General features: G+C 37.0%; 1 protein-coding gene across 4 annotated transcripts in view; it reads right to left on the reverse strand.

The window, feature by feature from the left end:
* Positions 1–24265, reverse strand: part of KNL1 (kinetochore scaffold 1) — a 64935-nt gene that overhangs the window by 12071 nt on the left and 28599 nt on the right. For all 4 annotated transcript variants that reach the window (XM_058738168.1, XM_058738171.1, XM_058738172.1 and 1 more), the window contains 9 exons: positions 22017–22069; positions 16187–21259; positions 14191–14329; positions 13741–13808; positions 13098–13196; positions 5483–5598; positions 3330–3420; positions 2226–2342; positions 372–459 (listed from right to left, as the gene is read on the reverse strand). In XM_058738168.1, coding sequence (XP_058594151.1) covers positions 372–459; positions 2226–2342; positions 3330–3420; positions 5483–5598; positions 13098–13196; positions 13741–13808; positions 14191–14329; positions 16187–21259; positions 22017–22069 — 5844 coding nt within the window. The remainder of the gene's footprint in view (positions 1–371; positions 460–2225; positions 2343–3329; positions 3421–5482; positions 5599–13097; positions 13197–13740; positions 13809–14190; positions 14330–16186; positions 21260–22016; positions 22070–24265) is intronic.

Consider the following 24265-nt stretch of genomic DNA (forward strand, 5'->3'; position numbering starts at 1 on the left):
TTCTAAATTTGATGATTATGTGGAATTTTGTGATTTATGAGAAAGCACTGCAGGACAACAATACTAACAAATCGGGAATATGAGAGGTCAAACTAAAAGGACAGCTATTTTCCAAATGGAGATAATAAGTTCATCTATTAAAAAAATAAGATTACAGTCTAGGTTATGAAGAACTTTCTAAAGAGGTTTATTATCTTGGGCATCTCTTGTTAATTGTGTTATGGATGACCACAGGTAAAGAGCTTTATTTTGCTCTAATGTCTCAAATTGCTAATACAAGGCTTCAGCATAGTGATACCAGCAATCTGTACCATAGGGAAGCTGTTAGGTAAAATTAAACTACCTTTGGGAAAGTGTTCAAAATACTTTACCTATTTCCACCTCAGTGAGACAGTTCTCAATCTTCTTAAGTATGTTGTTCATTTCATCTATCCTTGTCTGAAGTTTCTCCCTCTCATTCTAAAAATACAATATTACACTGTTAAGTTAAACCTGTAAACAAAACACTTTAACATTATAAATGGTTAAACTTACTGACCTACTGCTTTGTCTATACCATGAACAGGCAAATCTTGAAACGAAGGTCAAAGCTTCAAGTCTGGACTTAAGATGTTTTTAAAAAGCATACATAACAAGGTGACTTGGTCGGTTAAGCATTCAACTTTGGCTCAATGATCTCATGGTTCATGAGTCTGAGCCCCACATCAGGCTCTCTGCTGTCAGCACAGAGCCCACTTTAGATCTTCTGTCACCCTCTCTCTCGGCCCCTCCCCTGCTCTCACATGCACTCTCTCAAAAATAATAAACATTAACGGGGCGCCTGGGTGGCGCAGTCGGTTAAGCGTCCGACTTCAGCCAGGTCACGATCTCGTGGTCCGTGAGTTCGAGCCCCGCGTCGGGCTCTGGGCTGATGGCTCAGAGCCTGGAGCCTGTTTCTGATTCTGTGTCTCCCTCTCTCTCTGCCCCTCCCCCGTTCATGCTATGTCTCTCTCTGTCCCAAAAATAAATAAAAAACGTTGAAAAAAAAAAAAAAAAATTAAAAAAAAAAAAAATAATAATAAACATTAAAAAAAAAAAAGGCATACATAACAGATTCATATAAACCCATTTTTTGTACTTTCCTTTATCCCAGCATTTCCATGTTAATATATATTACTTAAAAAAAAAAAAAAAAAGAATTCTTTTTTAAATTAAAAAAAAATTTTTTTTAATGTTTATTTGAGACAGAGAGAGACAGAGCATGAATGGGGGAGGGTCAGAGAGAGAGGGAGACACAGAATCCCAGGCAGACTCCAGGCTCTGAGCTGTCAGCACAGAGCCTGACACGGGGCTCGAACTCACAGACCGTGAGATCATGACCTGAGCCGAAGTCGGAAGCTCAACTGACTGAGCCACCCAGGCGCCCCCCCCAAAAAAAGAATTCTTAAAAAAATGTTCTATGGTCAAATAAATATGGAAAACATTGAATAGAATTAAAGCATTTTTTGTTCTTTTTAGACTTAAAAAAAAAATTCTGAGTTTAGACTTTAATATGTTATTTTTTCTCCAAAGGAAGGATATGGCATGTGACATTTCTCAGAGTTATTTGCCAAATGAAAATTTTTTTATGAAGAGCCTTTCTTAAAGTATCATCATTTTGGGAAATGCTACTTTAAACATGCACACACAGGAGCACTGGTTGGCTAAGTCAGTAGAGTATGCAACTCTTGATCTAGGGGTCATGAGTTCAAGCCCCACATTGGTCATAGAGCTTGCTTGCTTACATACATACATACCTAAAAATAAACATGCACATACATTCATAGATGGGTATGGACTATGAGGAAGATAATACTACAGTACAGTCCTTAGCAATAAGATCAGAATCCTACATTGTTTTACCTCAACATTTGAGATGAGACATAGGCCCATATTAGTAAATATATTCTAGAATTACTCAGATTTCCTTTTTTTTTTTTTTTTTTTAAGTAGGCTCCATGCCTAACGTGGGGCTTGAACTCATGACTCTGAGATTGAGAGTTGCATGCTCCAATGACTGAGCCAACCAGGTGCCTCTGGATTTCCCACTTTTGATAAATTGAACTCCACCTCTTAAGAACCATTGTAAATTTATGCCCAAGTCTCATTCACATGTCTCTCCGAAGAAACATTCTTCATATCCTACAACCACTATAAAGTAACTTTAATAGACCTTTCTTTCTATGCTGTTAGCTGTGTCAAATTACCTGAGCTGACTGTACCAGCTTGCTGTAGAGAGCCACTTTTCCTTGGTGAGTGAAGACTTTAGTCATCTTGGTAAAACGTGACTTTATTTTGTTTAGGTAAATTCCAAAGGCCTTCAGCTGCAAGAGAAAGTCAAAGGTTATAATGCCCTAAAACAAGTGAGTTAGAAAAGGCAAATGGTCTGGAAAGGCTGGATCAGCTGCTATGTGCTAAGCTTTGCCCATCCTACACTGATTCCTAAGGCAGGGCATTTCTCATTTGCAAATCTTAAAAAAAACAAAAAACAAAAACTCATTCATTCATTTAAATTAAGTAATCTCTGTGCCTAATGTGGGACTCAAACTCCTGACCCCAAGATCAAGAGTCATATGCTCCAAGAGTTGAGAGCCAGCCAGATGTCCCTTCATTTGCAAATTTAATCATATTTAATAGTTTAAGAATTTCAGTTTTAATTCCTGCTTAAAAAAATTTTTTTTATGTTTATTTATATTTGAGAGAGAGAGAGAGAGAGACAGAGCACAAGTGGGGGAGGGGCAGGGAGACAGAGACAGAATCTGAAACAGGCTCCAGGCTCTGAGATGCGAGCAGTCAGCACAGAGGCTGACACGGGTCTTGAACTCACAAGCAGTGAGATCATGACCTGAGCTGGAGTCGAATCCTCAACCGACTGAGCCACCCAGGCACCCCTAATTCCTGTTTTTCATTCATTTATTCATATTACAAGTTAGAAAATAACAGGTTCTTAGTCAATTTAAAAAACTCTTTTAATATATTAGAGCACATATAAAATGTGTTGCTTATTATTTAACCAATTAAAGTAAATCTTTTCCTCATCTAAATCTAAGTGAAAGGAAAACAAGTAGGAGGAAATTCTAAATAAACTTCAAATGTATTTCCTATTTTAAATTAGTTATTTCAGGTTTGAAAAATTATATATTAACAATTACTCATATATAATTAAATTAAAACCTTGATAACATATTATACCTGAGAAGTTAAATAACTCATCACTAATTACCATGTAACAGTTACTTATTTCACAATAAACTGTGTTCAAAATGTGTATACTGATTCCCATTCAGAAAATGAGACAAAAATAAAAATACCTCCTCATCAGAGCAGTGTCTCATTTTTTCCCACAGGTTCCTATTTATATCAGTCAACAGTTTATCCTGGTTCAGTGCAGATAGCTTTAATCTAAAATATAGAAAAGTTAATTAATTAGCTCAGGGTTCAGAAGTCAGCTAGAATGAATCAACACAGATTTACAGGCATAATTAATTTGACTCTTCCTAATTCTTTTCTACCTTAAAAAAAAGGGGGCATTTACTCAAGAACAGTGGTCAGCTTCATTATTTCAACACTTGTAGAACAGTTCAAGAATGCTATGAATCATAAAAACTTCTCACAAACATTATTCTCAAGCAACTTGGTCTAACATGAAAACATGTTGCTTTTAAAGAATCTTTAAGGCCTATCAATGCGTAATTATTGTCAAGTTATAGTTATTATTTTAAGTAAAAGTTCCCATTCAGCTCAGTCTTATCCACCTTTATAGTACAGCATTTGTAAAAGTAGCAAAGTTACATATTAGTCTCTTGTTAGTAAGTAGAATACATTTCTATCAGAGTTAGAAGATATTATATACAGGAGTATAGGTGTAAAATCAGATAGTAGAGCACATCTACTGCACATTGTGTACAAGATCTTATTCAAAATAAAACATTCTCAGACAAATCTGAGGCACTCAACTCTTTTAAAAAACATGAAGATAAGAAACTTTTCTGTCTTGTTCAGTGATGAACACCAATACTTTTTCTTTTTTTAAATTTTAAGGAGGTTTCACACCTAGTGTGGAGCCCAATGTGGGGCTTGAACTCATCACCCTGAGATCAAGACCTGAGCTGAGACCAAGAGTTGATCGGATACTACCTGACTGAGCTACACAAGTGCCCTGAACCTTAGTACTTAGTATAGTGCCTGGCAGATAGTAGGCGTTCAATATATAGTTGAATGAAAAAACAGGATCAGGCAAATCTGTGGTGTTATAATTTAATAGCATCTTAAGTTTCTAGTTTTAAAACTACATAATTTTTTAAAAATGATTAAAAAATTTTTTTAAATAAATATTTTTGAGAGAGACAGAGCACGAATGGGGGAGGGGCAGAGAGAGAGGGAGACACAGAATCTGAAGCAGGCTCGGGGCTCCAAGCTGTCAGCAGAGCCGGATGGCCCAATGTGGGGCTTGAACTCACGAACTGCGAGATCATCATCTGAGCTGAAGCTGGACAAGTTGGACACTTAACCGACTGAGCCACCCAGGTGCCCCTAAAAATTATTTTCTTTTCTGCTTGTTAAATTGGTTCAAAAATTAAAAAAAAAAATTTTTTTTAAGCGTTTATTCATTGTTGAGAGATAGACACAGAGCATGAGCAGGGGAGGGGGAGAGAGAGGGGAGACACAGAATCTGAAGCAGGCTCCAGACTCCGAGCTGTCAGCACAGAGCCCGACGCAGGGCTTGAACCCACGAACCATGAGATCATGACCTGAGCCGAAGTCGGTTGCCCAACTGACTGAGCCACCCAGGCGCCCCAGATTGGTTCAAATTTAATTGGATAGTTCTAGATAACTAGGATATAAATATATTTTGGATTGTAAGTCCTAATTTACCTGAGGGAATCTAGATATACCTAATTTATAAATTATTGTGCTGCATCTACATACACCAAAGCATTGAGCTACAGTCTAATACCATGTTCTTTCATAATGCAAATCAAGGGCAAATGAGATAAAATTATAAACCCAAAGTCAATCTTGATTTCAGGCACTATATATAAATCTCTAAAGGGTATTATCTATCTTCTTTTTTGAAGATGTTCTTTTGCAATCAATATATGATATCATAATCTAATAATTAATGTTTATTGAGGATGTACTTTTTGCTAAGAATGGCATCAAGACATTTTATATACATTATTTCCTCTGCTCATTTCTGCCTGCTGCGTATGTATCGTTATCCCTAATTTATGGATGTGGAAATGATGGTTAAATGACACATAAAGTTACACAGCTAGTGCTGTAGCCAGGATTGAGCTTTAATCTGTCTGACTACAAAGCTGACTCTTTCCTATATACCATATCACACTGCCAGTTAATGCCATGAACTTTTTCCTGTGCCCAGTGTTATTCTAATCAAAACCTATCACACAGATTATTCACCCACCCAATGAAACACACACAAAAACACAAACTTTCATACTCTTCAATCTTTTGGCGAAGAGCCTCACAATCTTCTCTATAAATCTGTATCTTGGGTCGGTAAACATAATGACTTAACATCACGTCTTCTGGAGTAGGTGGTGTGTTTACAGTAAACTGGAAAAAAAAGAAAATCAGTCCCTCAAAACTGGTAGTTTGAAGACAAAACCATGTTTAAAAACTGTTTCACATTTCAGAGTGCTTATTTTAAAAAGTCATAAAAGAAAAATTTGATTACCCTATGAAATTGATATACCCAATAATCTAGTAGTTGGAATCTGAATTCAAGTCTCTGATGTCAAAGTCCATTTCCTACATTTGTTTAGTGGATGTTCCATTCACATGCGAGTCAAAGTGGTTTGAAAATGGTTATGTGTTGTTTTAAGAAAATCAATACCTAAAAGTTCAAACTTATCAGGAACTCTTTCATTAAAAGAAAGAAAAAAGATGCCAGTTTCCCAGATTTTTCTTTTCAACTCCCATTCTCTATCTCTAATCCATACTTGTGTCTCAGAACCCTGATATCAAGAGTCATTTGACCTTCCAACAGAGCCAGCCAGGCATCCCAAATCCAATGACTTTTTGATGTCCTTGATGCAGTAATGGAAAAACCAAGTCAGCTCCTTACATCACATTACATATAAAAACCAAACCAAACAAAATCCCACAACTGCCCATTATTCATAGGCAGTATGGCACAGAATAAGTCATTTTACCACTCTAAGAGTTGGTCTCCTCATCTATAAAATGGGCACAATATTGACCAGCCTCTCAAGATTATGGTAAAAGGTTTTTTTTTAAAGGTTACTCAAGTCCAGAGCCTGATAAAGTGATCTAACAAAATGTTAGCTTCTTCTCACTTTCTACTTTTATTTGATAAATTAAAAAGAACTGAATGAGGTTTTAATCTCCCTTCTCTGTCTCTAACACATCTTCTAGCAGATACTAGAAGTATCTACTAGAAAGTATAAAATAAAATATAAAAGTACTAAGTAAAGTACTTATAAAGTATAAAAAATGCTAAGATCAATTATAACTGAAGTTGATTCTCTTTCTTAAAGGTGTATTTAAGGCTAGATTTATAAATAAAAATCAAAGCTCCATGCACTGGCTCAAAAAGAAATGGCAACACTAGAACACAGATTATGGTTGTTGTTTTTTTGTCTTTTTTTATAATTTGGAAGAGAGAGAGAGAGGTAGGGGGAGGGGGCAGAGGGAGAGAAAGAGAATCCCAAGCAGGCTCCATGCTCAGCACAGAGCTTGATGGACACAGAGCTTCACCCCACAGCCCCAGGATCTTGACCTGAACTGAAATTAAGAGTCATATGCTCAATTGACTGAACCACCCAGGTGCCCCCCAGATCGTGCTTTTTTTAATTTACATTTTTGTTTTGAGAGTGACAGAGAGAGCATGAGTAGGGGAGGGGAAGAATGAGAGGAGACAGAAAGAATCCCAAGCAGGTTCTGAGCTGCAAGTGCAGAGCCCAATGAGGGGCTCCACCTCACAAAACTGTGAGATCATGACCTGAGCTGAAATCAAGAGTCAGATGCTTAAGCAACTGAGGCACACCCAGACTGTGGTTTTAAAGCAAGGATTTTTCACTCAAAGAAATCAGGCCTCCTTGGGAAAATGGCTAAATGCCTTCATATAGGAGTCAAATGCTTGGGTAAAGGAATATTTCTTTTTATAGAAGTATTTGGACAATAAATGAAAAATAAATGATAGAATTAGTTTACAACTACTACTTTACAACTCCTAATTACTAGATCTAGATAATGATCATTAATGGCTGCCTATTCATCACCATCACACATTATTTCCTGATGGAAGTAGGACTATAAAGTGAACTTGAAAAAAACTCGGAATCTGATAAAGCTTCTGCCACTTTACAAAAAATACAAAGGATAGATAAAAGTTGGGTGTGCACAACTGGCAAAATTCATTTAGTGGTAAACTCTACAAAAAAAACCCCAAACAAACAAACCTGGTTTCTTCACTAAAAAGAAAAAAAAAAAGGAGACAGAGATGGAAGGGGACCTTACAGTTTAGGAGATGACTAAATTGATTGTAATCAACCAATTACAATATTTTGACCTCATTTGGGTCTCAATTTAGTAAACTGGAAGGAAGATAATGCTGAAGACAATGAGGAAAAGAAAAATACTGATTGAATAATCACTTTAAGGTATGATTATTATATTTGGATATGTTTTTAAAATATGAGTCTTCATCTTTTTAGGGATACGTATTGAAAATCAGATAAATTGATGATGCCTGGGATTTGCTTCAAAATAACAGAGAGGAGGGAGGGAAATGCAGAGACAAAACAAGAGTTGATAAATTTTGAAGTTTGGTGATGTATACATGGGGAGGTCATTGAACAATTCTCTATTTTTGTCTATGTTTGACATTTCCTATAATAATAAAAGTCTCTTTACAAAGGGTAGGGTTCCTCCTGAACCTTCATAACCACCAGTGAAACACAGGGCCATGTTCCTAGAGATTCATCAGGAGTACAATTGTCAGTGGGTATCAGGCTCATGCACTGTGGGTACATATGGGCTGCAACTGTCCATGCCATATGCACAGTTGGGTTAATTTGCTGCACCATGAACCCAGGACTATGTACACCAGTGACCCTCCTCCCCTGACTTATCTATTTTGATTAAGTACCCAATTTATGCACAATCAGCTCTTGGCTATTTCAGGCCTGGCAGGGGTACCTGCAATAGTTCCTTGATATCCCTGAGGAGGGTGTAAATTATAGTACTTCTGCCGGAGGCACTCCCTGCACATAATGAGCATCATGGGACACTACAAAAGCACCATTTGCTGGTGATGCCTTCTGAGCTCCTGTAACTGCAAACACATATGGGAGCTGTATATGTGTCTATAAGGGGTAGCACACACTTCCTCACTTGCCTCAAGAACATTCTCCTCAGGGGTGCCTGGCTGGCTCAGTTGGTAGATCATGTGACTTTTTAAAATGTAATCTCTACACCCAACGTTAGGCTTGAACTCATGGCCCCAAGATCAAGAGTTGGATGCTCTGACTGAGCCAGCCAGGCATCCTGAGCATGTGACTCTTGATCTTGGGACTGTGAGTTCAAGCCCCATGTTGGGTGTAGAGCTTACTTTAAAAAACAAAAAAAGAGAAAGAAAAGAAAAAGGAAGGAAAAAAAAAACCACTTTCCCCGGTTCCACCCTAAAATAGACTCATAGTTATCCAAGTCCTGGATCAGACGCCCATAGCTGTGAACTTCATTTTCAATGGTCCATATGTACCTCTTTGGCTTGTCCCTACTTTGGAATTTTAAATTTCTTTCCTGGATAGCATAAACTCTCTTTCCATCTCTATGGGTTTGTTACCAGATCTATTTCCCTAACACTGATCCTCCTGACCTCTGCAAGGCCTGAGAGGAAAGGGGAAGGTTCAGACCCTAAGGGTAGCTAACCTAAGGGTTAGCTCCTTAAGTGTCCTCTTCTTCACCTCTTCTGCCAGCAGCGTCTCTGCTCGTATAGTTCCCCTCTGCTTTCTCCTAGTTCCCTGGTACTCTTTCTGCTTTTCCTAAGAAGTTGTAGACTCTGGATCCACATCTAGGCAGCTTTCTACTCCACATCTACAGGTGAAACAAGAGGATTCTAGTGGGAATCCAGTGCATAGCTATAGTGATAAGAATAATGAGGTTGGGGACACAAAAGATGTGTGCCCATTTTCTCACTTCCCATCTTTGATTCACACTTCACATTTAGATATACAATTCTCCTGGAATTGATTTCTTTCTAAACAGCTTTATTGAAGTTTAATTCACATACCATATAATTCATACATTTAAGTATACAATTAAATAATTTTTTAATGTATATTCACAGGGTTGTGCAATCATCAACCACAATCTAATTTAGAGCATTTTCATCCCCCTGTAAGAAACCCTGTACCCATTAGGTGTCACTCTGCATTCTCTTCCACCCCCATTCCAGCCCCAAAAAACCACTAAGTTCACATTTTGGCTATTATGAATAGTGCTCATGTACAAGTTTTGTGTGGATGTATATATCCAGTTCTCTTGGGAATATACTTAGAAGTGGAATTCCTGAATCTTATAATAGTTCTATGTTTAACTTTTTGAGAAAATGCCAAACTGTTTTCCAAAGTGGCTGTACCATTTTACATTCCCACCAGCAATGTATGAAAGAAAATTCTAATTTCTCTACATCCTTGCCAATACTTTATTTTCTATCTTTTTGATTATAGCCATCACAGTAGTTGTGAAGTGGTAACTCATTTTTGTTTTAACTTGCATTTCCTTAATGACTAATGATGCTGAACATGTTTTCTTCTACTCGTGGGCCTTTTGTATATGTTCTTCAGACAAATGTTTATTCAGATCCCTTTGACTACTTTCTTTAAGTTTTTACTTATTTGTTTATTTTTGAGACAGTGAAAGTGCAAGCAGGAAAGGGGCGGAGAGAAGAGACAAAATCCCAAGCAGGCTCTGTGCTGTCAGCACAGAACCCAACACAGGGCTTGAACTCAGGAACCATGAAGTCATGACCTGAGCCAACATCAAGAGTCAGACACTCAACCAACTGAGCCACCCAGGCACCCCTAGATTCTCTTGACTGTTTTTTAATTAGGTTGTCTTTTTATTATTGAGTTGAAAAAGTTCTTTATATATTCTAGATACAAGTCCTTTATAAATGTAGGATTTGCCAATGTTTTCTCCTATTCTGTGGGTTGTCTTTTCACTTTCTTGATGGTATCACTTGTGGCACAAACGTTCTTTTTTTTTTTTAAGTTTACTTATTTTGAGAGAGACAGAGATAGTGCAAGTGGGGGAGGGGCAGAGAGGGAGAGAGAATCCCAAGCAGGCTTTGTGCTGCCAGCGCAGAGCCTGATATGTGGCTGGAACCCACAAAGCCGCGAGATCATGACACAAGCCAAAACCAAGAGTCAGTCTCTTACCCGACTGAGCCACCCAAGCACCTTTTAGACTTGATTTTGGCATCTTTCTCATAAACCAAATGTCCATAGATGTGTAGGTTCATTCATCCTTCTGTCCCTCCTTTCTTCTTCCTTCCCTCTCTCCCTTCATTATTTAAAACAAAAACTTTATTTATTTTTATTTATTTAAAAGTTTATTTATTTTGAGAGAGAGACAGAGCATGAGCAGGGGAGGGGCAGAGAGAGGGAATCCCAAGCAGGCTCCATGCTGTCAGCATACAGCCCGTTGAGGGGCTCAAACTCACGAACCATGAGATCATGACTTTAGCTGAAATCAAGTCAGATGTTCAACCGACTGAGCCACCTAGGTGCCCCAACAAAAACTTTTTTAAAAGCTCTATGCCCAGTGTGGGGTTTCAAGAGTCATATCCTCTACTGACTAAATCAGCCAGGTGCCCCTGTGTAGGTTCATTCTTTAAAAGCTAGATAGAACTCATCTGGTTCTAGTGACAATTTTAGTGGTAAGTTATAAAATAAAATTTTCGATGAGAATAAAAGTTTTCCATGTCTTAGGTTAATTTTGGTAATTTATATCTTGCTAAAAAATCATCTGGGGGCACCTGGGTGGCTCAGTCGGTTGAGCGTCCAACTTCGGCTCAGGTCATGAGCCACTCAAACTCACCACTTGTGAGTTTGAGCCCTGCATCAGGCTCTGTGCTGACAGCTCAGGGCCTGGAGCCTGCTTTGGATTCTGTGTCTCCCTCTCTCTCTGCCCCTCCCCAACTCACGCTGTCTATCTCTGTCTCTCAAAAATAAATAAACATTAAAAAAAATCATCTGGGTCTTAAAATTTGTTGTCAGAGTTGATGGATTTAAAAAAATTATTTTAATCTCTGGACAGGTCTTCTTTCTCAACCATCTATATTTTAGCTTTCTCTTTTTCTTTCTTTCTTTTTTTTAAATGTTTATTTACTTATTTTGAGAGAGTGCATGCTCTCATGCACGCACAAGCATGGGAGGGTCAGAGAGAGAGAGAGAGAGAGAGAGAGAGAGAGAGAGAGAGAATATCCCAAGCGGACTTTGGCTGTCAGCACAGAGCCCAATTGTGGGACTCTATCGCATGAACTATGAGATCATGACCTGATGACCTGAGCTGAAATCAAGAGTTGGATGCTTAACTGACCAAGCCACCCAGGTGCTCATGTCTTTTTTTCTTAATTAGGCTCTTCAAGGGTTTTCTTATTTTATTGTTTTTCAAAGTACCAGTTTTTGGATTTGCTATTCTTTCCACTAATTTTTGTTTCCTGTCTCATTAGCTTTACCATTTATCTGCATTAATTCTGTCTTCATGTCTTTTTTATGGATATTATTTTATGGTTCATTTTCCGATTTTTTTTTCTTTTTTTTTTAATTTTTTTAATGTTTATTTATTTTTGAGACAGAGAGAGACAGAGCATGAACAGGGGAGGGTCAGAGAGAGAGAGAGAGAGAGAGAGAGAGAGAGACAGAATCTGAAGCAGGCTCCAGGCTCTGAGCTGTCAGCACAGAGCCTGACGACATGGGGCTCGAACTCACAGACCGCGAGATCACGACCTGAGCTGAAGTTGGACGCTTAACCGACTGAGCCACCCAGGCGCCCCTCTTTTTTTTTTCAATATTTATTTTTGAGAGAGTTTGTGAGTGCATGGTGTATACGCATGCATGAGTGGGGCAGAGGCAGAGAGGAGGACAGAGGATCCAAAGCAGGCTCCATGCTGACAGCACAGATCCTGATGCGGGGCTTGAACTCATGAACCATGAGATCATGACCTGAGCTGAAATCAAGAGTCAGATGCTTAACCAAATGGGCCACCCAGACGCCCCTCATTTTCCAATTTCTTAAAGTGAGCATTAAAAATTCCTTTATTTTTAGGTTCTCTTCTATAATAACAATGATATCTAATACTTTTAATTTTCTGTTAAGTATAATTTTTGCTGTATTTCACATAGATTTGTATTAAATATTCTCCTTTACTGTGCTTTCTTAATGGTCTTGATTCCCTCTCTGATCTCACAGTTATCTACAAGTGTATTTCTCAATTTCCAAGAAGGTTAAGAATGTTTTAGTCCTTTTATTAGTTCTAATTTTATTGGATTAAGATCGGGTGATATTGTCCGTAAAATCTCCATTTTTTTTTCAGTCTGTTAATACTTTCTTTGTGGTCAAGGGCATAACTAATTTTTATAAATGTTCGACAGACTTAAGAGAAAAAAATATTCCTATTAAATTTTTCTATTAATCTTTTAAATTGAGTTTGTTGATTATATAATTCAAACATTGTATAATCTTACATAATTTTGATTTTGAAAAATGTTTATTAAAAATTTTTTATACTTGGATTTTTATAATAGTGTGAAAAAGTATATGTTCAAGAAAAAGGATCAAAGACAAAATACATAGCAAGGAATGAGAAAAAATAAAATTTCACCTTATCAAAATCTACGACACTACAAAAAATCAATTTTTATGCTAAGCACAATATACCTACTATAGAAAAACTTTCTGCAGGAAAATATGCTTCCTTAGATTCTTCTTCTGTTTTTGTATAAACACACGTTTTGATGCAGTCTAATAAACAAGTACAATACATTTTGACTGAGATAACTATTTTGTCAAGAAATTGCACTTACTTTGGTTGGGAGATTGCTCTGTCGGGGTTTCTGTATCAAAATGTGGACCTGAAGAAGTATAAAGAACTCCTTTATTGTAATTTTCCCATCTTTGAGTTTCTGAGGAAAGAAAAAAAGTTTGCACAACTATTCAAAGTGAGTTCTTTTTGACTATAACACCCTGCTTTGTTTCTAAATAGCTTACAGTATATTTGTGGAAATATCTAAATATCTGTAAAGCTATACATGAAAAGATTTTATCTAATAGTATTTCTTAATGTTATTCAGTAACAATAGAATTAAGAACAAATTATAAAACATAGGTCTTCTAATTGTGATTTCTACTCCATATGACTAATGAACATGCTGGGTCCTTAATAAAAAACACTTGTTTTCTGTATAGTTGAAATATTTCATAATTAAAAAAACATTTTTTTAAGTTTCTTTTTTTTGAGAGAGAAAGAGTGAGCAGGGGAGGGGCAGAGAGAGAGAGGGAGAGAGCTGATCAGCCTGGGGCTTGATCTTTTGAACTGTGAGATCATGACCTGAGCCGAAATCAAAGACTTGGACACTTAACCGATTGAGCCACCCAAGCTCCCCTGAAAAAATTTAAAAACAAAAAGAGGAAAACAGTTGCAACAGAAACATAAGTATTTTAACATACCTCCTTCAAGCTCTCTTCACAAATAGTGTCTCTGAGGAACTGTGATTCCATTTGACTATTGTGGTGTGCTAGAGGTAAAGCAAATTCAGGAGATGAACATGTCAAAACTGAATTGTAAACTTAATTTTAACCATCATTCAGGTTTATATGTGTGGTTCATTCTATTGAAGATATCCACTAGGATCTTTTGGGGAAGAGAGTCATTTATAGTGCAAAGTATATCACAATTTTAAGGCCCCATTCAATGTTTCTCTTACAGTTTATAGTCTATCACTTCTCAATTTATTAAAATTACTAAGAATTAAAAAGAGACTAAATGTTTTAGTTATCAATTAGCTATAACTCCCAAAAAGCTTAAATAAATTTTAAATATCTCCTAAACTGAAATACATTTATTATTAGTCAAGTAAGCAGATGACTTCTATTATTTAGCCTTCATGAAGATCTTACTGCTGAAGTCCAGAGAAGTCCCATCGGCCTTGATCGAATCCAGAGAACTGCTGCAACTACATGGTGTCCTGCTTAGGCTCTTTATTAATACACTGTTAGCATTTTTATCTATATCCCCTTCAGCATGGTGATCAAAAATCTGAAATTATCAAGTAAGGAACATCATCAGCATGAAGTTAGGACTTTGCATACCTATAAATAACTAAATATTTGTTAAATGCTAACAAATACTACTTCTTAACATAAAACTTATCTATAATTTATATGAAATACCTCAGTAACAAATTAGAATAAGCAACTTATTAAACCTTTAAAGTAATTTATTTAAGAATATATAGAAATCACCTTGTGCATTATACCGCATAAGCAAATGGTTTCTCAGATGTGTCTAAGTTAAAGACAGATCCAATGAGCTGACAAATGTTGACCTATCCAATTATTTAACTACTAGCCACCAGGGTCAGGGCTACCATGCTGAAATAAACCAGCATAGAAAATTGGCTATACATAGTGGCTCTGGCTAGAGCACAAAGAAACTTACTTCCAGGCTTTAGTACTTCTTTCCCCAGGTGACCAACATTCCTTTGGCTGATGTCAAATAAGGGATGTGGTCTTGCTTTTACCATTTTAGCCATTTGACTTTACAGCCTTAAACGCCATTTTCACCTACTACTTACATAAGTTTTGAAGACAACATGTTCTTGGTCTAAATGTTAGAATGTAATCTCCATGAGAACTGATTTTTTTTTCTGTAAATTCTCATTGATTCATTCCCAGCTCCTAAACAATACCCAGGACACAGCAGATATTCACTATCTACTGAACAAAATAATACTAATTTTGGGGGCACCTGGGTGGCTCAGTCAGTTGAGAGTCCGACTTCAGCTCAGGTCATGATCTCACAGCTCGTGGGTTCGAGCCCCGTATCAGGCTCTGTGCTGACAGCTCGGAGCCTGGAGCCTGCTTTGGACTCTGTGTCTCCCTCTCTCTCTGCCCCTAACCCAATTGCATTCTGTCTCTGTCTCTTTCAAAAATAAACATTAAAAAAATAATAATTTTTATGGAATCTTTTTAGTTTTAAATTTTCTATCACTGATACTACTTCAAAGCTTCATTTCCTCAGGACCTCATATTATAGAAGTACTAAAATAATTTTCTAAGCTCACACACATATTTCTTAATAGCATTTAAACTCTGTTTTCTATCAATCTCTGATACTTTCTAATCTTTATTTCTCCAGCTATACAACTCAATTTGAGTGATAGGTTTCATTCTCTCCAAGTTATCTAAATGAGTATTCCTTCAACTTCAAAAAAAAAAAAATCTATGACCTCTTTCATAAATTCAGAATCTCACTTACTTCACCTTGAGATACTGGGCTTGACTTAGGCACTCATTCACTAAAGAAATGGACTCTCAGCTTTCACGGATCTTCATTAGCCAAGAAAATTCAAGCAGACTTTTCTTTATGCAGTTTGCATAACAAAAAGTTGTTTTGTTTTGTTTTTTACCCTCTAGATATTTAGAACACTAAAGATAACTTTTCAAACTACATACACCCTGCCTGGAGATTCTCATATGCAAACACACAATGACAAATTGCACAATTTCAGCATTAATTTTTATACTACTTCCCATTTCATTTTTTTGGGATTTGTCACTTCAAATTGTTAGTCAAATAATTTCTTAACATGCCACACACGATTATTTCCCCAGCCCTATAGTTGGAAATAATCAATTCCTGCTCATCAACTTCTGCCTTAAAATTAAAATTCAAGGGCCGCCTGTGTGGCTCAGTCAGTTACTGACTAATGATGTCTGCTTAGGTCATGATCTCAGGGTCATGAGTTAGAGCCCTGAATTGGTGTGGAGGCTGCTTGGGATTCTCTCTTTGCCCCTCCCCTGCTCGTGCACATGTGTTCTCTCTCTCTCTCTCTCAAAATAAATGAATACATATTTAAAAAAATAACATTCCTTAGTTCAAGACAGAGCTTACCTCCTGATCTTGTGGAGTATCACTAAACCTAATCTCACTTTTTCTGATTTTTGTCTCATTCTGAATATCATCTTCTTCTTGTGTCCAGGTTCTTTTTTGGCTATTACTGGTTTCTCTTATTTTATTTTCAGATGGTGAAATCTCTCTTTGATATGTCTCAATCAAAGCCTTTTCCTCAGTTTCTACGATAATAGAGTCTGAGGAATTAATCTCACCAGGGTATATAGGAAGGTTTTCCTCATTTATATATTGAGATGGACTTAAGTTCAGCTTGGTTGCAACAAACTCAATGCTTGATTCCTTACTGAAGACTGGTTGAGTTTCTAAGTGATTTAAATCAGCTGTATCTCCTTGAATCTGCTTCAGGTCATCAATACCAGTGACACTACAATTTCTCTTATTTGGCAATCTGGGCAAAAATATTCCCAAAGAACGTCTCCTTACTTTATCTTTTACAACTGTGAGTGGTACAGAGACAGTTTCGGTTCCATTATGAGAAATTTTATTTTCTTTATCTCTATCATCTTCAACATTGCTGGACACTGTGTTAATATTATGTATTTCTGTAGCTTGCTCTATACTCATATGATTGCGTGCCTTATTTACCACTGCAAGTAATTGTTCTGGAGAAGGTGGTATATGAGCAGTTTGGAAATCTAAAAATTCTTCAGTTTTTCCATTCAAATTATTCAGATCTGATTTGACACTACTAAAACTTGCAGTATTAGATACAATTTCAGGAGATGATGCTTCTCTAGAATTAGCATGAGTGTGAATAACTTGCTTAGTCAAGTCAGAGTTACTGTGGAAATCTGTATTGTATTTAGTTGCCTGAATATTTTTCCTCAGCTCTTTTTTACAGGCTATAGTATACTGTTGGGCATTATTGAGCATTTTGGACTCATTTGCACATGTGGGTACAGAAGAATTTCCCATAACAATGTTTAAATCCTTATTTCCAGTGTTAGACAATACTGTTTCATCTTTATTCACAATTATTTGTCCTTGTTGAGATAACGGAGGTAGCTGGGTTGAGAGATGAGGCTTAGAAGCCACACAGACATCATGAACAAAGGTCATCTTTAAATTATGTTCTGCCTTATCAACAAAGCCCTCCATTTGATCCTTTGGGAGCTTAAAAGATACTCGCTTTGAATTAGGTTTAGTTACCTCCCCCAGATCTTGACTACATATTAAAGTTTGATTAGCTATCACATTTTGGGGCTCCTTAATCAGATCTTGATCTTTGAGCACTGTTATAGCACAGTCTAAGTGTCCTTTGGTAATGGTTTGAGTAACTTCTTCCTCTAACAAAGAACAAGCAGAGAGAGGCAGTCCCTCAGATTTCAAGTAATATTCATTGGCTAAATTGTTTGCATAAACAAGATCGTTTTGCATTGGGCAATTACTGGCTTTCTCATCTTTATCATCTGAGGACATGACATTCCCCTCCAAATTGTCAAAATAGGAAATAGCATTTGGTAAACAGGAATAATTATCACTGGATCCACACATAGCAGTTGCATGACTGTTTGTAAAATCCGTGTTTCTTCTATCTGTACTATTTAACTGACAGCTTTCAGTTTTGGCTTTTTCCAATGTATAGGTCTGGTCTACAACTTTCCCCATGACCTGTTCATCCACAGTGCTATTGAATTTGATCATTTCTAACTGACTTTGACCCCCAGACAATGTATTAATAGGAACAGAGGGTATCACATGATGCTTTTGCTCAGAGTAAACAATTTTGTTTTCTACAGCCAGTGCTTGTTTTTTAGTGAGTTCTTGAATAGAGTGACCATCATTATGAAAAGAAATTCCCAAGGTTTTTCCTTTAGCTATTCCAAATTTAGGGCACTCTTGAAGAATTTCCTCTGTGGCTTGACAATCAATGAAAACAGTATGGGATTTGGTAACTTCCAGATCACAGTGATTATCTACAAACATTACAGTTTTGTCCATAGGCCTAGTAGTTATTTTATCTGGTGAGACAGTTTCACATTCTAAGGCAGTTGTGTGACTTCTAGTCATCTCCATGTCATCCTGCCCACATGTATACAAAACGGTTTTAGAAGTTCCTGCCAAAGGCACCAAACAGGAATCCTCTCTATCTTCCAGGACACTTTTGTTACTTATTTTCACTGTACAACTCTGGGTGATATCCATACCATTTTTATCATTTTTGAAAAATGCAGTTTTGTCATTTTTGAGACTAAGGCTTTTCCTTCTCTGACTTTTGCGTGATATAGTATCATTCAGAAGTTCAGGCTTTGGTACATCTTTGCCATTTTTCCAAATGGTTGATTTAGGCACTTCCATGTTATCACCAACTATAAATCCTACAGCTTTCTCTATAGGACCAATGTTAGGCCATTCTGTCAGTGGTAGCTTGTTGACTTTTGCTGCTGAATGGTCACTTTCACCATTCTCTGGAAAGAAAACACTGTCCTCTGCAGAAGGAAATGTCACTCTTGGCTTTTCTGGGCTTTTTCTTTTGCATAGTTCAAAGTCAGGTCCATCTGTAAGCACAGTCCTATCCTTTGCTTGGTAGTCAATGAAAACAGTGTGGGACTTTGTCATTTCCAGTTCATTGTAATTATCTACAAACATTACAGTTTTGTCAACAGGCCTAGTGATTTCGTCCAGTGAGGCAGTTTTACATTCTATAGCAGTTGTGTGACTTCTAGTGACCTCCATGTCATCTTGCCCACATGTATACAAAACAGTTTTAGAAGTTCCTGCCAAAGGCACCAAATGAAAATCTTGTTCATTTAAAAAAGGTTTATGATTTATTTCCACTGTAAAACTCTTGGTGATATCCATATCATTCTCATCACCCTCTGAAAATACAATAGTCTTATCAACTTTTAGTCTGCCAACACTTTTCCTTCCACAAATTTTGACATCTTGCTTTTCATTCAGAAATCCAAGTTTCTGTATACTTTTGTCCTCCAACACATCTATGTTATCATTAGAAACAAATACTCCAATTTTCTCTGCAGGAGTTTTACTACATTTTTCGACTTTTACAGCTATCTGTTTGTTTACTGTTGTCAGCTGGCTGTTAGTATTTTCTAAATCAGTCTTACCCAATTCTTGTACCTCAGAAGGACCAAATCCAATGACAACAGTATGACTCTTGGTTAGATCCATATTTTGTTCTTCCTCTGAACAAATAATTATCTTGTCATGAGAACAGTCAAGTGTGGGATTGCCTAAACTTTTCCTTAGTGGCTCAGGCAGTTTAGAATTCTGGCCTGGTGCAGATTTCACTGTGTAACTGTTAACAGCAATATTATGATTTTTCATGGTAGACTGTCCTTCTAACACAGAAAATGATTCTGTGGTAGGAAATAAAGGTTGCTGACATAAAACTGTATTTCCATTATTTCCCAGTGTTACTTGTTTCTCAAGATTTCCACCAGAGTATACCATATTATGGCTTGTTGCTATGTCTTGATTAGCATCAGCTGAGTGAGGAGAATCTTTGTCAAGATAAGGTGCAATCTTGAAAACCTGATCTTTGTCTTTGCCCCAGGTGTCAGTTGGGATGTTTTTAGATATTTTGTCTGGCTGTTGGGATGGTTCCATAGGACTTTTGGTCATTTCTTCCCATTCATTTGAAGAGCTTTTGCTTTGAGAGTGAAATTTACTGGTATTCTCAGATGTTAGATTGTACAATGCAAGAGGAACTTGACTTCCTAGGTTAGTTGTGTGGCTTCTAGTCAAATCCATATCTTCATCTGTGAATATGTCAGTCTTTTTGTCAGTCAATGAAAAGGATGAAGAATTTGCCAGGCTCTGCTGTAATCTTCCCTTAAATTCATGAGGAACTGAGCTACAATTTATATTTATTTCCTCATCCTCTGACATGGTTTTGAGATTTTGGAGCATCATTTCTTTTTCAGATACTGGTGTGTCTGCTCTCTGTATGTTTGTCTGATCTTGTTTAAAAATCCGATTATCTATTGCAACTGTATGACTCCTGGTAATGTCCATGCTATCCTCTCCTAAATAAACAGTTTTCTCTGTGACAATAGACATGGTATCTGGATTGGGATATATTTTAGAATAATTACTCTCATTCTTCAGTAAATTTTTCTCTTCTCTCATACCTGAGAGACACTTGGTTAGTTCCATAGCATCATTACTGCTAGAAGAGAAAAATGTTTTATGATCTTGAGTAGCTGGGCTCACACATATAGATTCTGGGATCATGGCCAATGTTCTGGCATCTTGGTTAGAAGTCTGTGTGACTATGTGAGTTTCTGTCTCTGTAATAGGACTTCTGATAGTATGTATTTCACCCTTAGGGTTGAAAGAAGGGTCTTGAAAAGCAGCATTCAGTTTATTCTTTAAGAATGTCTTCTTTCCTGGAGCTTTAGTTCCATAAGCTGTTGGAATATCCATCATGACATTCTGAGTTTGATTTTCTGTATTAGATAAATTATCTGCTGAGGGCAAATTCTGGATAGTGTGATTAACTGTCAAGTCCATAAAGTCATTGCCATAAATTGTAATATCATCACCTTTAAATTCCCTTAAGCTGGTCTCACTGGATGTGGGAACCAAAGTCTGAATATTGGCTGTATGACACTGGGTGAAATTCATCTCATCATCTTGTTCTCTAAAGATTCTAGTCATATTATTGCTATTTTCATCTACCCTAAGAGATACATGCATTTGATGTACAGAAGAGGCCCTATTTGATTCTTTGGGATGAACAGATATCTCAAAATTTTCTTTATCTGGTCCTGTTAAAGCATTAGATTTTCCTGTTTTCAATCTTTTTATGAAGTCATTAAAATTTATTTTCTTTTCTGAAGAAGTGCTTTGATCCATGGAAAAATTTAATTCCTTTTTCATTCCTAAATCCTTAGTATGGAGCTTTAAGTTAGTCAGAAATGATGTGGTATCTATCTTAGTGGATTTTTCACTTTTGGTACAATCTAAAAGGCCTTTGGTAATCATCACAGTGTGACTTGTTGTTAGATCCATCTGGTTTTCATCTGAAAAGACGACTGTCTGGTCATGTGCATGTTTCTTTTCATGGCTGTGTTCTGCAACTGAAATCTATAATGAAAGCAAAATGTAGGAGATTAGATCAAATGCAAACTTTTAGATAGGTATTTTATAACATGTACTATATACAGAGTACTATATAAACAATCCTCAACGATGGTTTCATGATATACTGTTTGTCTGAATCAGTGACATGGTATGTAGCATATTTTTGCACAAATTGAAAGTTCAAGGTTAATTATACACCTACTAGAATGACTAAAACATGAAAAAGACTGACAATGTCAATTATAATAAAAATTCTAATTACTAATTAGATAGGTCATTCTCATGCTAAATAAAAAAGACTGAGAAAGGGATAAGTGCATGACAGCTAATTTATAGTATGCTCTACTCTTAGAAGTTGGGTTCTTTTTGAATCTTAAAGCAGCGGTTTTATTTGTAAGGATACAGCCTAACTTCTTGCTACTCAAAGTATGGTCCGTGCACTAGTATCATCAGGAAATTAGAAGTAAAGAATCACAGGGCCTGCGCCAGATGTACTGGAAAAGTATCTATATTTCAACAAAATCCTGAGTTCATATGCTTATTACAGTTTGAGAAGTCCTGATATAATTAATATATTTCCCTATTATTTATACTGGTTGCGACTGAACTGTCCTTAGTTAACTGAAAAGGTAAGAAGTTTTCCAGTCTATGCTGGTCCACTTTGGTAATTAACCCCTAAATCATGCCATTACCATTAATGTTTTTGTGTGTTAACTATAAAGGGAGACTAAAATATAAAGGCACATGCGTGAACTCATACCTCTCTCTGTTGCATCTGTGACTGAATGGGAGCACAAAGCAATGTGTTCATTCCTATTGAAAAAGAAGAAAAAACTATAGTCAATAAGAAAAAAATATATTATCAAGAGCCTGACTTTTCTTTCCTTAGGTTCTTTATCATTTATGAGTATTTACTTAGTATTATCAGTTACTAAGCTCTTCATAAGAACTTAGGTATTAAATTTCATTAAGACTTCCAACTGTCCCATTTTAGGGACAGAGAGATCAGTGATTATTATATTCTCTATGTGACTGAAATATTTTTAGAATGTGGTAAATTTGTTTTATCAAAGTTTATTTATTTATTTTGAGAGAAAGAGAGCAAGTGAAGGAAAGGCAGAGAGAGGGAGAGAATCCCAAGCAGGCTCCACGCTCAGCATGGAGCCCAATGCGGGGCCCAATCTCACAGCTGTGAGATTATGACCTGAGCCAATATCAAGAGTTAGACGCTTTGGGGTGCCTGGGTGGCTCAGTCGGTTGAGTGACCGACTTCAGCTCAGGTCATGATCTCATGGTTTGTGAGTTCGAGCCCCGTGTTGGGCTCTGTGCTGACAGCTCGGAGCCTGGAGACTGCTTGATTCTGTGTCTCCCTCTCTCTCTGCCCCTCCCCCACTCATGCTTGGTCTCTGTCTCAGAAATAAATAAACATTAAAAAAAAAAAAAAAAGAGTTAGACACTTAACCAACTGAGCCACTCAGGCACTCCTAGGATGTAGTGATTTAAAAAAAAATTTTTTTTTAATGTTTATTTATTTTAGAGACAGAGAGACAGAGCACAAGCAAGGGAGGGGCAGAGAGAGCCAGAGACAGAATCTGAAGCAGGCTGCAGGCTCTGAGCTGTCAGCACAGAGCCAGACGCAGGGCTCGAACCCACAAACCAGGAGATCATGACCTGAGCTGAAGTCAGACACCTAACCGACTAAGCCACCCAAGTGCCCCGCGGATGTAGTGATTTTAAAGGGGGAACTGTAAAGTTGGAAAGTTTGGAGTACTTTTCTTTTCCCTCCATTTTATTTTTATTCTCTGGATAGTAGAGGTTACATGGGAAAGAATACCCAACAGATGAGATAGATATGTTAGAGTAAGGAGTAACTGGGTGGCTCAGTTGGTTGAATGTCAGACTCTGGGTTTCAGCACAGGTCACAGTCCCAGGGTCATGGGATTCAGCCCCATATCAAGCTCTGCAGGGAGCCTGCTTGAGATTCTCTCTTTCTCTCTGTCCCTCTCCCTGACTCACACGCATTCTCTCTCATAAAAAAATAAAAAAAAATAAATGAAATGTTAGATAAAGATTTTGAAGCATCTTTTATTTTATGTTAAAGAATCTAAAAATTTTTTTTTAATGTTTATTTATTTTTGAGAGACAGAACATGATCAGGGGAGAGGCACAGAGAGAGACACAGAATCCAAAGCAGGCTCCAGGCTCTGAGCTGTCAGCACAGCCCAACGCAGGGCTCGAACTCACAAACCCCGAGATCATGACCTGAGCTGAAGTCGGACACTTAACCGACTGAGCCACCCAGGTGCCTCTATGTTAAAGGATCTAGATGCTTCCGTGATGAGATGTGCGTTTTATAAAAAATAACTCCAGAGAAGGAGAAGAAAGTAGATTTAAGAGAAGATGAACCAATGAGGAGCTGCTACAATATTGCAGATATAAAGAGGATGAAAAGTTATGTTTGGGTAAGAGAAAATGAGAATGAAAATAAGAGATTAGACTCAAGACTTTTTGAATTGAAATATAAAGATTTAGGTCACAAATGGACTTTTGAAATAGGAAGGGATTGAAGACGCTATGTAAAACAGGAAATACATTTTATAATACTTAAATTTAAAGGCAAATCTTTAGACCATTTTTTAAAGTTTTTATTTAAATTCCAGTTAGCCAGGTGGTTAACATACAGTGTAATATTAGTGTCGGGTGTACAATATAGTGATTCAACACTTCCATACAACACTGGTACACATCACAAAAATCTTTAGAACATTTTAAAGTGTTTATAGCAGGGCACCTGGATGGCTCTATCAGACATTAAGCATCCAACTTCAACTCAGGTCATGATTTCACAGTTTGTGAGTTCGAGCCCCACATCGGGCTCTGTAATACCATAACACCTCAGAGCCTGGAGCCTGCTTCAGATTCTTTGTCTCCCTCTCTCTCTGCCCTTCCCCTGTTCATTCTCTGTCTCTCAAAAATAAATAAACATTAAAAAAAGTTTTAAAGTGTTTA

Source organism: Neofelis nebulosa, chromosome 7 (genome assembly GCF_028018385.1).
Source record: "Neofelis nebulosa isolate mNeoNeb1 chromosome 7, mNeoNeb1.pri, whole genome shotgun sequence".
Classification (NCBI taxonomy): Eukaryota; Metazoa; Chordata; class Mammalia; order Carnivora; family Felidae; genus Neofelis; species Neofelis nebulosa.